The following is a 15,376-nucleotide window of genomic DNA, read 5'->3' on the forward strand; positions in this document are numbered from 1 at the left end:
GGCAAACAGGGTTAAGTGACTTACCCAGGGTCGCACAGCTAATAAGTTTCTAAAGATGGATTCGAACTCAGTTCTTTCTGATTCTAGGCCGGTCATTCTATCTACTATACTATCTAACCACCCTTAAACTATATTATTTCTCCTTATGTAAGAAAATGCATATGTAGAGTTCCAATATACCCTATGAAACGGTGCTAATAATATGGTTTATATTACTTAGAAAAATGATAGGAGGTAAAATAAAGTCACTGGGTATTTCTTTATTCGCATCTTCAAAGCTTTCAACTTAAACTGATAGCATTTTGGTCTGTGTTCCCTAGGAACAAAAGTTCCCCGATTTCAAAAAACCATAAAAAAATAGAATATAAAGATAATTTAACCTATGATTAAAATATCCAATTATCCTTACATCATGTTTTTCAGAAGCTGGAGAATAAATACATACATGTAAATGCGTTTATACACATAAATAACTTCTTGGTTGAATTTAAATATAACTATTTCACATTTCTCATTTTTAGAAAAGCCGATTTTTCCCTCATATAATATGATAAAATATTAGTGCTACTATGGGTGCTCCAGAAAAAAAGTTATGGAGAAGTCTTTGGCATAAGTGACATGGAGGATGGAACTTTCGAATTAAGTCACAAGTTCCCCCCAAAAGGCCTAAACATACTGATAATGAAACTGTAATGCCAAATTATCACAAAGCTTCCAGTAACAAGTCCGGCGTGAAGGCACACAGACCATTCAGGTAGCAGATTTCAAACACTGGGCTAGAATGTTCTCATGTGTGGTTTTTTTCACGTTTTCAAACCTAATATGTATGACTGAAGAGTTCCAAGGAGGTCGTATTAGAACAATGCCTGTAAAAATGTATCTTTCAGAGAAGGGGGTGAAACTAACCAAGCAGCTCTCAATGTTCAGTATCCCTCACATCTGCCGCTCAGCTGGAAACATTGTTAAAAGGCCATTAGAACCTTAAGGTAACAGACCTCGAAATCCATGCAGCAATTTGTTGTTTGTGTTACAAGTATCAGCCCCAGCTACTTCCTTTCCATGGGCTGAAAACAGCTTCTGTCATGAGCCGTGAAAATCAATTCCACAGTAACCAGGCTAAACTGTGGCCTAAGGTACGCACCTTCAAACTGACGTTACACAGGAGAGCCTCCTTCTGGACATTCATGGTACCAGCCAGAGGAGAGCAGTCACTGCTCTCTCCAGAGGTGCCTGGCAATCTAGGAACAGTGTGGGTACTATTAATAAATTTTTCAAACTGAGCTTACAAGAGTCTAATCCTACCCATTAAAAGTCAGAATTAGCAACCTAAGTCAAGTTAGCTTTGGGAGACACCAAACTGGGAGAAAAATCTGCTTTGGGTTTGCTTTCCTTCTCCTGTCCTCACAGATTACAGTAATCATGAGGAATACTTATTTTCAACCCAAATAACAGTGTTTCAAAATCTTTCAAAGAACTGAAGCATTTTTTTAAAACTTTTTTGAAGTACAGGGGCATGTTAGTGAAAACAAACTACATCTCAGAACTAATGGTTTCATCAACAAACGCTTCAAAACTAAAGGCTAAAATTATGTGTGACGTTTCATTTAAAATAGTTTAAGGAGGTTTCTTGTTATTTAGAAGTAGAAAAGAAAAAAAAGAGTGGATAGCAATAACATACTGGTCTTTGTAGGGAAAAGGGATTTTGATGACTATTTAAGACAATCAAAATCATCTGTCTTTAATGTCAACAAATACAGATGGATAATAAGTGCTGCACTCTATAAATTGAAATGTCTATTTTATACCCAGTAAGATATTTCTAATTTGGGGTCTTTTTTTTCCCTTTAAACCATAATACTTAAATTTTGTTTAATATTTTATTAACTAGACCTGATATTACTGATCACACTGTAATTCACAATGTAATGTAATTCAACATTACATTAACATTAGATGTGAATGTTAACAAAAAGTTGTAGTTCTTTAAAAGTGTAATTAAGTTTTCCTGATAATGAGTTTAGGAATTTTGGAATTGTAGTAGAATTTGATGCACAAAGTTTATTGTTTCAACCATAAGCCTTCAGGTCAATTATTAAATCATTTTTTTTCCTTTATTAAAGGTGGAGTAGCTTGGCACATAGGAATTTCACATATGTGTATTCTAGTGAAGAATAAAATATGGAGATTTCTAAGTGACACCATGCAGTCCTAAAGGATTTCAAAAGAAATGACAGGTGGTAATTTAAAAGTGAGATTGCTCAGAAAATAGATTTGTTGATTATTTGCTACACAATGTGCCATTTTACAAGCAAATTTACATTCAACTTGAAACTGGCCTTTTATGAGAGTCATGTAGTAATATAAATGAAATGAACATATTCTTTATTACAGTCATATAAAAAGAATGGCCTATACGTTTAACATGGTGCTTGACCTCTCTGGCTTCTGGATACCCCCATGTCTCTGAAACAGTACTGAGTAAGATACTACATAATGAAATGTGTAGTAAAAGAGCAATAAAATAGCTTAACACATTAGCACTTGGTAATGTAAAAAGTAGCTTGAAATATGTCACCAGATAGAGTTCATTGCAAGCCTGTTCAAGGAAAAGAGTTAACAAAAGACCATGTGGTATCCAGCATTTCATTTATCATTAGTGCATTTGTCTTTCAAATTTCTATTTTAAAAACGTTTAATTCCACTATGTAAATTATAATCTGAATCTCAAGACTATCAATCTAAACTATGATGAGGGGAAGGGATGACTTCAAAGATTCATAAAACTGTATTTGTTTTAAAAAGGTTAATCATTTTAATAGATCTTAAACATTTTTGAAGCTTTTAAAACTCCAAAATTATTGCATTTTGAAAGCATCTGACAAGCAGATGGTCTATAATAGAATTTAATCATTTGTTATTTCTCAAAGAAAAAATCAAGACAAATACTTTAAAATAAGTTATACTTTATGCATAGTGATTTTTTCCAAGTAACTTCCATTTGTATATTCTTATCACTTTTAAGTGATATTAACTTTGAGCCATTTGGACCCACTGGAAAAATAATAATTTGAAGTTATTTGTCACTCTTTCCAGGTTCTCAAAGTGCCTGTGTGTGTGTGTTCATGTATGCACGCACACACACACACACGGATAAAGAAGAATATTTGAGAAAATGGATCAGAGCTACATGGATTGGGAAAGCTAAGCCTTACCCATATCTTTAAAATAAGATAATCTATTCTCCTAGTATAAAATAGTTTTTATAATAATGGGAACAGTCGTATTCTCTTCCTTAGTTATGATCCTCTTGACCAATGGCATGTACTTTTAAAGTGGCTATGGTTAAGAGTAAGCCTGTGAAACAAAGTTTTTCTATGGAAAAAATACTCCTATAATTGTAGTCTCATTAGCAGAGCAACAGAGCAGTGGTCAGTCCACTGTCACTTGATTAACACATTAATGATAATGTTACTGATGAAACATTTGATAATATGGTGTCATTCTCTTTGCTGGTGGACAGAACAGTGATCTGGTTGCAACTCTTTTGCCCCTTCTCTTATTTGTTTTAGAGGTGATCATATAGGATCATATATGGTATGTGATCTCATGTCATACACCCCCCACACACACACCCTTTCCCATTTACTGACTTATCATCTAATTCTAACCTATTTGTAAGTATGTTTTTAGGATTATCTTAAAAATTATATTTTCCAAATATATAATTCCTTTTAACATATGCACATGTTTGTACTAAATTAGACATGTTCTTAAAAGGGTATTTGCTTGCAAATCTTTATAAAATACCTCCCATAAAGCCTGACTCCACTTTCCCATGAGGAAAGTGGTGTCTATATTATTGAGTGGCATTCAACCCATTACACATTCTATGGGCCATATGCTTTGCAATCCCAAGAAATGCTTGCTCAGAAGGGAATCTTTTCTAGGATCAATATTCATAATAAAAGGCGAAAGTATTGAGTTGAAAGCTAAAATCAAGTATGATGTAAGTAAAAGGATATAAAGCAACAGAAAGAAAAGAGTTAGGTATGCAAGAGACATCTTCCCTGAAGTTTTCCTGCTAATTCTTGTCTGGTTCGGTCATCTTTTCTTGTTCTATGTGCTACATCCCTTGAGGAATTGAGGGAAGGTCATACCCTTTATACTAGAAATGTTATGTCATATTAGAGAACCATTTTGGAAAAGTTCTTCCCATTCTTCCATTAAGAGATAGGATATTGACAATGTCTTGCCCCGTTAGCAACACAAAGCTGATTCCTCAATCCATACCCAATATGATTCAATATTCATTTATTCAGTGCCTACAATATGTGCTGAATAAATGTTTTTTTAACACCTGTTCTTCTACATTGGGGGAGGGAGAGCCAGTCTTCAAGCAGCTAGGTTTAAATGGGCAATTACAACATGAGGACTATATTCACATTTTGTTCAAGATTTTGTGAAATATCTAGTCAGTAATATTAATGTGTGTGTATGTGTGGGTGTATATATATATATCTATATTTAGATAAATGCACACACATATATACATACTGAGATAGATACTCACGTATATACTGCATGAATATTAATACCAACAAAAGCTAGCATTTATACAATACTTTGTGGCTTGCTGGGGAGGAAGACGGGGTGGGGGAGGTGGATGTAGTAATAGTAGCTATTATTACCCATATTTGACAGACAAGGAAACTGAGGCTGAAAGAAGTTGAACAAGTTGCCTAGGAAAACAAAGCTAGTAAAAGTCTAAATTAAATTCAGGTCTGAGGCAATATCTGAATTTCAGAATCCAAATCCAACATTTTATACACTGTGCCATGAAGCTGTATAACATGGGGGAAATGTTAATAAGGAGGAAATGTGTATGTGTGTGTGTGTATGTGTGTATGTGTGTGTGTGTGTGTGTGTGTGTGTGTGTGTGTGTGTGTGTGTGTGTGTGTTACATCCTCATATCGGAGTGGCCTCAATCCCTAATTCCTAGAAATGACATTTAGAATTTCATAAAACTAAAACCTTTCATTAAACCAGATTTCAACATTACGATGTCCTGAGGCAGCTGGTCTAAGTATAGGTCTCTTCAAAATGTATAGGCTGAAACAAATGATATGAAATATCTTGTGAAAGTTGGGGATACCATTCTTACCCCAATTTTTACAACCCTGACATCCAACTTCAACCTTCGCCTTTTTTTCAACAGATACCTGTTTTCCCTACGTAAGCAATGGCGTTGACTTAGCTGCCTGCTAATTAGAATCAAAATAAAATGAGTAAATGAAGGCTACAGATGACACTTCGGTTGTATTTATCTAATAATTTGTCACTTCCCTCCCTTCAAATCTATTTTAATTAGAACTAGTAACAAGTATTAAAAACTAATATTTGTTTTATTTCCTCTACTGTTATCTGATATTGTAGTAATTTCTTCCATTGTCTTACATTTCCCATTTCCTATTCAATAATTCTAAATCATTAATTAATTCATATTTAATTAAATTTAATAATGTGTAAAACATTTAATATCGAGTACTATATATTATATATACTGAATATTATATATCATATAACAAATATACTGTATATCATATATGCACAATGCACATATGCACATACAGAGAATAAATATACATGCACAGGCATATGTATATATATATATATATATATATATATAAATATATTTATACATATGCACATGTGTGTCTATTGTATACAAAAGCAAAATGGTCTCATTTAGTAGTGGGTTGCTCCTTACTGGGAATTTCCAAGTGATTTCTGAGTGAGTACGAGTACAAGTTGGCCTAGAGATCTTCTGAAATCCCTTCTAGTTCAGATATTCCACGATTTTGTGAAGTCCTAATTCTTCTATGAAGTCTCCCAACAATTGTAACTCACACCATTTTTTCCACTATGAAATCTCCCACTCCAGACATGCTAGAGAATCGCCACCTGCTCTTCAATGACACTCTCCAGACCATACTATCTATAATGCCATAGCCCACTAAGATCAACCAGGCTTTGGCATTCACCCTGCAGACTACTTTTCATATACATACCTTCTCCCCACATTAGAATATGAAATCATTAAGAGAAGGGACCATTTCTTTTTTTTTTGCTATTTGCACTCCCTATAGCATACAGTCCAATGTTTTAATTTTTTTCATCTTTTTCATTCATTTATTCATTTATTTATATGAGGGGGTCTTAACCTTTCTCTTTTATGAAACCCTTTGATAGTCAGGTGAAACCTATAGACCCCTTCTCTGAATATAGTTTTTAACTGAAGGGAATACTAAATTTCAGGTAGAAGTCAATGAAAATAATAAATATAATTCTTTTCCCAAGTCTAAGACCCCCTGAAATCTGTCCATGTGACAACAAATTAAGAATCTAGACATACATTTATAGTCAATACCTCACAATTTACTATTTAAAGATAAGAAGACTCAAAGCAATATTGGATAAGTCAGAATTATAGAAATTAAGAATGCTTAGCTTGGAAAACAAAATAATTAGGAGATACATGACAGATGTTTTTAAATATTTAAAAGACTGACATTCAGATTCAGTCTATACTTCCCTGGAAGGTAGAATCAAACTAATGGATGCCAGTCATATGGAGGCAGACTTCAGTTCATTACAGAACTTTGTATTAAATACATATTTAACTGGTGGAAATTCAGTTATGTTGTCCCCCAGCCAAGGACCTCTCACTACTGGGGTCACTCCCTCTTCTCTTCCCTCCCTCTTGATGGTGCTTGGAGAACAAAGCAACCCAAGTACAGGAACTGACAACCCTGGAGCCCACCCATCTGAGAAAGTTCCCTGACCCTTTACCTTCCTTTTTCTTAAAATGCATTCACAGATCTGACCATACCCCTACTGAGAGGCTTCATGTTTCCTGTCCACACAGAGATTCCTTTTCCTGTAGCCTCAGGTAGAGCCTTTATGATGGAATAAATGCCCAGACTAAGCACTTGGAAACCATGTTGCTCTCATGGAAAAAAAAGCTAGGCTGCTGCTTCCTTCTTTGGGTTAAGGACAAAAAAGGTTGGGTTAGAAAGCTACTGTTTTATGTTTTAAAAGTATTTGTTACTTTAACCCCTTCTTCAACTTGTTGCCCTCTCCAGTGTGACATCTGGATCAGAGAGGAAATTTCCCACTCAAGTTTCAATGGAATGAGTGAATGATGAAAATTCTGCATGATTAAACATGGTGAGGACCAAAAATTTGAGGGCTGCAAGATATGAACCATAACTGTTTGCCTAAAGATACCAGCGCTTTGCAAGAAAAGAGCTTCCATGCATTGCTCAAAACTCTTATCAAAGTGTGTAATGGCAAGCAAAATAGAATCATTTCCTGTTTGAGTTTTAGCCAATCAAGTGTCTTTGACTGAGTCTAACTTTTGATTGAATCAATCAAAAATCTTTCATTAGAAACAGTATATGTATATATACATATACATGTGTATACACACACACACATGTAGAGGGAGCAGTCAGAAGCAGAGCCAGAGCTGAGAGAGGAGAGACCATGAGCAGGTTAGGGGAACTTGTTTGTGGGGAGGCCTAACAGAAAGAATGTTTGTGATTTCTGCACTCTGCCTGTGTATCTGTGTTATCTCCTCAGACAGAAGTTCTGTCTGTTGGTCTGTGTTAATTTCTCAGACAGAAGTCCTGTCTGTTGGTCTGTGTTAATTTCTCAGACAGAAGTCCTGTCTCTTGGTCTTTTATGAGTGGATTGAGAAGATGACACTGGTAATGTGTACAAATTTTGTTATAGCTCTGTTAAGCTTTGTTTTCCTAGAAACAGGGAAGAGTTTGGAGTGGAACAGTCCCCATGAGCTGAGACAAGGAACAGGAGCAAAGAGCTGCCTGTGTGTAAACCCAGGTAAGAGCCAGGAGTGGCCAGTCCACAGAGGAGGAGCCTTGGGGTTTGGAAGTCAGCCTGGAGTCAACATGAGAGAGGACTTTACTTGGACACTGTGTATTGATTAAGAAGATTGTTCTTACTGTGACCTACAGGTAGATGATGTGTATTTCGAAAAAGGATTTTACTTGGATACTTGGTGTTGATTAAGGATGTTGCTATTGTTTTCATACATACATACATACATACATATATATATTATATATATATATATATATATATATATATATATAGAATGACATTATTTACTTAAGAATGTTATTATGAATGTTATACTTTACTTTATTGAAAAATGTTTAGTTTGTTGCTGAATAGAGAGTTCATTATACTCTGCAATTAGACCCCTGAAATCATTCACAGCCACAGTGCTCAGAGGAGCTTCCATGCTTGGCTTTACAAAGTGGGACAATTTTCAGATGAGATGGAATTAAAAACCATCCAATTAAAGGCATTTTAAAGATAATTTTCACTACACGTGATTTTTTTTTTAATGCACTGATTTTGAAACCTACCTCCTTGACTAAGATGCAACTCTAGACAATTATAATGAACAACTTTCTAACAAGTTCAGGGGTCAAAAAATGGAATTGCCCTATGTCTAGCTTTCTACAACTTTCTACAACATTGCTCCTAGCTCTTTCCTCTGGGTCCAAGTCAAGCAATCCTCTTCCATTCTACAGTTTTTCACACAAATAAAGTCTCCTATTCCAATTTTGTCTGGTGTGTTCATTTTGTTGGCCCAACTGGGTTTTAAGCTTTTTGAAGGCAGGGCTTTCTTCTAACCATCTGCATAAACTTAGGCAAGTGTTTAACTTTTTTTTTGATCTCAGTATCCTCAAATGGAGGGAGCTAAATGAATTAGCTCTAAACTTATTTAAAGCTGTAAAATGATTCTAATTTTCTTGTTTACTAACAGATGACAGAATATTGGATCCAGGAAGGACTTTAGGGATTAATTATCCCAAACACTTCTTTTGTAACGGGTAAAAGTAAAGCCAAGGACCCAAAATGAGGTCTTCCAGATCTAACCCTTTGCTCTTTCTGCAACCTACTTTACTCCATAAGGCCTAGAAAAGTGCTAGACACTGCTTAGGTAGTCAGTAACGACTTGGTATTAGAAAAGTCCTTTGGAAAAGAAAGGAATGAACACTACCGTAGACAAAAGGAAAAAACAAGCTAAAACAAGAGTAAGATATATAAAAAGTAAGCATAGGTAAAGAATTATTGTTTTATATGCTAATTTTCAAAACAGGATCTTACTCAGGATCTCTAAAAGCTTTTGAATATCTATTCAAGATATACTTCTTATCAACTAAGACTATCTTCCACAGAATAATGTTTATTTCAGTTAACATGTAAATCATTGTGAACTGTATGAACTGAAAATTTAATGAGGCTATCTAAAGGTAGGTTTGAAAGCTTAAAAAAGTTAACCAGGCGAAACTAGTTTTAAGTTTCAGTCAAATTAACAAAGAAATTCAAAATTATAGCTAATAATACCCTTGCTGAGCTGCTAGAACTCTTCTGAGATAAGATGCATATTAAGGAAAGAGAAAAAAATGTCAACCTTGTAAATGGTAATTCTGTGAGCTTAACTGAAAAGTAAATTATGTTATTAAAACTTTATGGTCTAGAGGAGGGCTTCTTAAACCTTTTACACTTGTGACCCCTTCAGTGTTCCTTAAACTATGAGTCATGACGCCATATAAGGTTGGATAATCTTTGAGTTTCATACATTTCATTTCTTGAATAAATACGTGTATATATACATACACACACATATACATATACATATGTACACATATTCATTCAAAAATTACTATCTGTCTCAGTTTATCTTAAAATGAGATCTTCCATGGACATAGTTATCTTGAAAGGGTCTCCATGTTAAATAAAACTGTGAAACAAGTGTGTTATTCAGGAATATAAAACATAGGACAAATTACAAGGGAAAAGTGTACCCCAAAATAGTAAATATGTGTTATACACGTCACCAAAGCCAAAACAAGAACTAAGATACCACTTGGAAACAGACTGAAAAAGAGATATAAGGATATAGCCATAGATATACAGATATGTCTATATATCTAGGTAAATACAGATATATTTAATAGGAATGTAAATGAAATCTACAGTATGGATCTTTTATTATATTCTTAGGGGGAAAAAGTGACATATGATATCCCAAACCATGAGAGATTAATGTTTTTAAAGTTGAACTTTAAAAGAAAAGGGAGAGGTAAAAGAGGAAATAAGGACTTATCTAGGAATTAACAGTATACAAAATAAAGTTTGAGAGCAGAGAAGTAATTGAGAATTTATCCATTTTGTGCAGCTCCAGGAGGCGAGTTCTTCCTCTCGCCTCTCAACTTTCTGTATCACTTCCTAAAGAATAAATTTTATCAGACTGGTACAAAACCCTTTGACAAACACAAAGTGCCAGGAAATTGAGAAAAAGCAACAGATGCACATTACTTGGCTGCTTTATCTAGTCCAGACTTCTGATTTTATTTATCATGGCACACATCTAGATCATGGAAGTAGGAGGAAAATGCACAACTGGATGAAACATCTGGAATCAGTCTGTGACTTATACCTTAGAAGATAAGCTCAGAATTCAGTCATCTTGATAATTGGAGAAGTAATTAGAAAGAAGTAGAATGCAATCCAACAACTCCAAGTCCAAGACCATGGAACTGGTAAGGAATAACATAGTAGAGAAATACAAGGTAAGGGAAAACTGATTCATTAATTCAACCAATATTTATTATGTACTTAACTGCTTAGGGGACTATGCTAGATCTATGGGACATACAATGATGAATTAGATATGCATAAACACTACACAAAAAACAAAAACAAACTTGTAAGTCATAATGGATAACATCAGGTAATCATGAGTCAGCAACAGAGCACTGCTAGGGGTAAAATAAACCAACAAAATGTATGATACTGAGAAGCATCAGACCAGACTAAGAAACCTAAGACAAGATGGTGATTAATCAGAACTTTTCAGGCCCTTTATTATCAGTCTGGGTCCATTATTAAACAGAGATCCAATGAGAACTTCCAAAATGATAAATGGGTTGGGAAATAAGGCCAATATAGAGAATATAATTATTTAATGTCTTAAATGAGACATGGTTGAAGAAAAGTTTGACAAAAGTATCTAGAAGGCTCAAGAAGTTAGGGATCAACTCGTGAACAATTTCCCTTAAGATGAGACCAGGAAATCAATGAATTGTGAATGGTTTAGTTTTAGATGGAGAAATCATATCTAGCCTAAAAGTCTAAAAAAGGAATAGATTCTAATTCATCATAGGTGATTTAACTGTGATCTTGGATGAAGATGAATAGGTTACATTTATCCCTGGAGGTCTTCCCTGTGCCAAAGGTTCTATGAAAGTATAACTTGTTAACATTTCCCAACACTATCCCTCATCTGTTCAGTTTGAAGAAAATCCTAATATTGCAGGCAGAAAAGGGCAACACTATTTTACAATTGTGAATTCTATGTGAAACTTTCATCAGTATCAAAATAACCATGAATAATGAACTTATTACTTCTATTTTACCAAGGAAACTATCCCCCCCCCCTTTATTTTTAAAGAGGCGGATACTCAGATATCTAGAATGACAGAGACTGTATTCAGTGTACCTAAAAGACTACCTAAGAGACTAATGCTATAATATATGGGTCTACTACGCAGACCATTAACATTCAAATGAGACAAAAGAAAAGGGGTTTTTTAAAAAAAATCAACTTCCAAAACAGTAAAGGCTTATAAAACTGGACCTGGCAACAAAGAACCAGTGTCCATTTAATACCAGGCCATCTTTCCTAAGTAATTACTGTAAAAGCATTCTACAACATGCGAAAAGCATATAACCTTTTAAGAATGCAATTACCTTCCATGCATTTATTTTCTTATCAAGTGTGTCCCTGACCCTACAGCGACCTGAAGGCGATTATGTCCACTACCATCAAAGGACAGCAGCTTTAAGGGGAAAAAAATCAACAATTCACTTAGAGTCCTAGAAAGTTTCAGAGTTTAACAAAAGTCTCCACATTCTAGAAACCCATAGCCAATTAGCAAGCAATTGTAAAGGGATGGAAAAGCTAGCAAAGAAACCTTTGGTGTTAACAATTTACCGACCTATTTATATTAACCACTGGAAGTTTTCAGCATTCCACTTGGTTAAGGATGACTATGGGAATTATTGACTCTGTTAATCTGGTCTCTACTACTGTTAAGTAGATTTGCATTCTGATGGGAATGACCTGCATTCCTGTGAGTCCCTCAGTCTCTCCTTATCCACTTCAGGACAGAGAAGCAGTTTTTTAATGCTCAAACATTCTCTTTTTGAAAACAACATGGTCTCAACTCATATTCAGGAATATATGTATAAAAGCACAGTTAGGGAAAGTATAACTAGATGAGAAAAGTTCTTGAAAGATATCCAAATGCTTCAAGTCTTAAAAGTTTGAATTGTCTATGATTTAAAAGGGGAGAAGCTGATTCTTATCAATTAATTAAAAAGAATGAAATAACAGTAAACAAAGGAGAAGTAGAACTAAGAAACTTAAGGAGCTGGGACTCAGGGGACTGAAGCTGGCTATTCATTGATTAACAAATTAAGGGGTTCTAGGCAAGAGTGACTAGGGATTAGAAAGCAGCCTTCTGAGTCACCACAAGTTCTAGATATGAATTGGTAAAGGCTTACTCTGTATAATAAACCAATGCTTCACGCTGGATGTATTGGCATCTTTTTGAAGTATTGAAATTGGCATAAATTTGCTCATTTAGGTGAAAGGCTGAAACGTGCATATAACTAAATCTCTGAATACCATAATGATAAGGTAGCAATCAGTCCTAAGAGGACTGAAAACAGACTTTTTTCTTTCATCGAATGAGCGACATAGATTTCCCCCATCGCCCAGTTCTTGGTGTGTAAAACTGGGAGAGGCTACTGGCCAGCTATCAAAGCTTCTCTCTTTCTCCCTCTCGAGGTCACCGAGGACTAGAGTTGACCAGTTTGAGCAGCCCGCCACCACTGCCCCTCTCCAAGCATCCTCTGGCCTCTTCCCTCTCTTTCTCCCTCTCTGCACTGTTCCCAGCCAAAGGATTATCTCTCCCGGACACGTTTCATTCACCGAGCCCCAGAGATGCACGGATTTGGTTGGAACTAAGAGCTGGAAAACACACGCACGCATGCAGATCAAGTTGTCTGTTGTACACTTATCTTTGTAAAGGCACAGGGGGTATAAAGATCCTCCCAGGGGAGGAATCTACCGGGAAGGGAGACTGGTCCTGCTGGAAGGAGGAAAGCTACGTCTCTCCCCCATCCAAAAACAAACCAAACAAAAAAAAACTGCAGTTGTCCACAACAGCAAGTTCGCTCTCTTTTCTTACATACTGGAGAGCGAGGAAAGCCCGAGTGCCCGCGTTAGAGTGCGGAGCGAGGTCTGAGGGGAGCTGGGGTATTTCCTAACCATCAACCACCAACTGCAGTCGGGGAAGTATAAAGAAACATTCAGACAAAATCCCGCCCAAGATCCCAAACAGATACTCTATTAAGATACCCCCCTCAAAAAAATGAAGCCCCCAACTGCAGACATCCGGCAGTCCCGGGGGGCTGGGCTCCGGGCGTCCCTGGGGGACAACATTGCATTCTGCCTGGACACCCAGAGGACTGCGAGTACGCCCGTACCTCTCCCGCACCCAGGTGCTCCCCCTCTTTAAGGGACAAAAAGAGCAGCGTTGTGCGTTGAATGGGGGTAGAGGCAGCGTGTGAGGAGTGAGGGGAGCCCTTGTGCATCTCTCCTCCGCCCCAACCGCGGGCATCGCGGAGATCAGGGAGCAGGGAAAGGCGCCACCAAGACTGTGGTTCCTGCAAAGCAGCAGCAGCAGCAGCAGCAGTAGTTCTAACAAGTTTGCCCAGGCAAAGGCAGCCCGGACTCTAAGGTCTAGCGCTGCGGTCGCTCGGGGCTGGCCTCTGCCCCCAGAGAAATGCGGCTGCCATCCTTCCTGTGGGCACCGCGCAGCAGTCCCGCGGCTCGCGCCCTAAGAGGACCAACAATGAAGAAAGAGCGGGGAGAGGAGGGTGGAAGGGGGCGGGGAGGGGGTGCGGGGTGAGCCGCGGAGGCATGTGCACACAATGAGGCAGCCTGGAGACCCAAGTAACTAGCGGGAGCAGCCCCCGGCCGCCTTCCTGGGGCTCGGGGAGTGCGGGAAGGAAAGGCTGGGCAGAAAGTGAACACTCTGAACTCTGCAACAGGGGAGAAGGAAGGGAGAGCCTGGAGCAGGGGCGCGATCGCCCCGGCTGGCCCCGGCCCCCTTCCACCCGCCAGCACTTACCTGCTATTTCCTGGTAGGGTATATTGACCAGGCTGAATCCTTTGGCACTGTAAGCCTGTCTGACCTCACTGCAGCTCCGAGCCTTAACATCCGCCTCGACTGAAAGTGCCAGCAGCAGCCCGGTGAGAGAGAGAAGCAGAGCCCGGATCCGAGAAGGCATGGTGCAGCAGGCAAATCCAGCTCAGTAAATAAAAGCCCAGGTCCGGCTCCGTCTTCACCTTGCCCCGAACGTCGGGATGCTTCCGGAGCTAGCAGCGCCCTCCCCCCACCTCCCTGTCCCCTTGCCCACCCCCACCCCCCGCGGCCAGTGGCGGGGATGAGCCACCCAGACCTCTCGCACGGCTCTCAGCAAACTTTTAGAAGCCAGATGGAAGATGGCAAGCAAGCCAAGCCGGGCTGTCTGGGAAAGCAGCCGCCTTTCTCCTCTATCCCCCCAAACCAAAAGAAAAAAAGAGAGGGAGGGGGGAAAGGCATAAGGGGTACGAGACTGCGATCCGAGTTCCCGAGCAGCAGAAATCCGGGAGTCCCTGCGAGCCCGGCTTTGCCCGTGGGAGAGTGAAGGTGGGAGCCGCGCGTTGCCTTGGCGTGAGGGGAGGATGGAGAGACTGGAGTAAGCGGGTCTGTGCGCGGGGCGTGTAGTTCTTGTTGTGAGTGCGTGTGAGTGTGTGTTGTGTGTATACAGGATCCAGGGGCCGCTCAGCTCCGTACAGGCTGCCCGCGTCTGTGAGAGCCCTTCTGAAATAGGAAGAGAGAAATCCTGGACACACAGTATGAGAGAGGGAGGGAGAAAGGAGGCGAGAGAGAGGAGAGAGGGAGAAACGTGCTACACATTGCACAGCCGGAATACAGAGGCCGTGCAGAAGGAAAATCCTGGAGTGGATTCTGGCCTTGGCAGAGAGCTTCAACGGAACGTGCCTGCATGGAGCGTTCCCAGGTACCCTTCATTGGCATCCCCGACCCTGCTCCAATTCCGATCTTAGCTGAAAGAATAAAGTCTTACAGGGAAACTGCAAGAGTGGAAACTGGTGAAATAGAGACAGAAGGTGTGGAATCGTTCTACCATATACATTGTTATG

General features: G+C 38.5%; 1 protein-coding gene across 1 annotated transcript in view; it reads right to left on the reverse strand.

Annotated features, from left to right (window-relative positions):
* GPC6 (glypican 6) overlaps nucleotides 1-14,573 on the reverse strand; it is a 1,287,247-nt gene extending 1,272,674 nt beyond the window's left edge. The window contains exon 1 of the mRNA XM_072622120.1: nucleotides 14,301-14,573. Coding sequence (XP_072478221.1) covers nucleotides 14,301-14,460 — 160 coding nt within the window. The 5' untranslated portion in view covers nucleotides 14,461-14,573. The remainder of the gene's footprint in view (nucleotides 1-14,300) is intronic.
* Nucleotides 14,574-15,376: the final 803 nt, after the last annotated feature.

This window comes from Notamacropus eugenii, chromosome 6 (assembly GCF_028372415.1).
Source record: "Notamacropus eugenii isolate mMacEug1 chromosome 6, mMacEug1.pri_v2, whole genome shotgun sequence".
Classification (NCBI taxonomy): Eukaryota; Metazoa; Chordata; class Mammalia; order Diprotodontia; family Macropodidae; genus Notamacropus; species Notamacropus eugenii.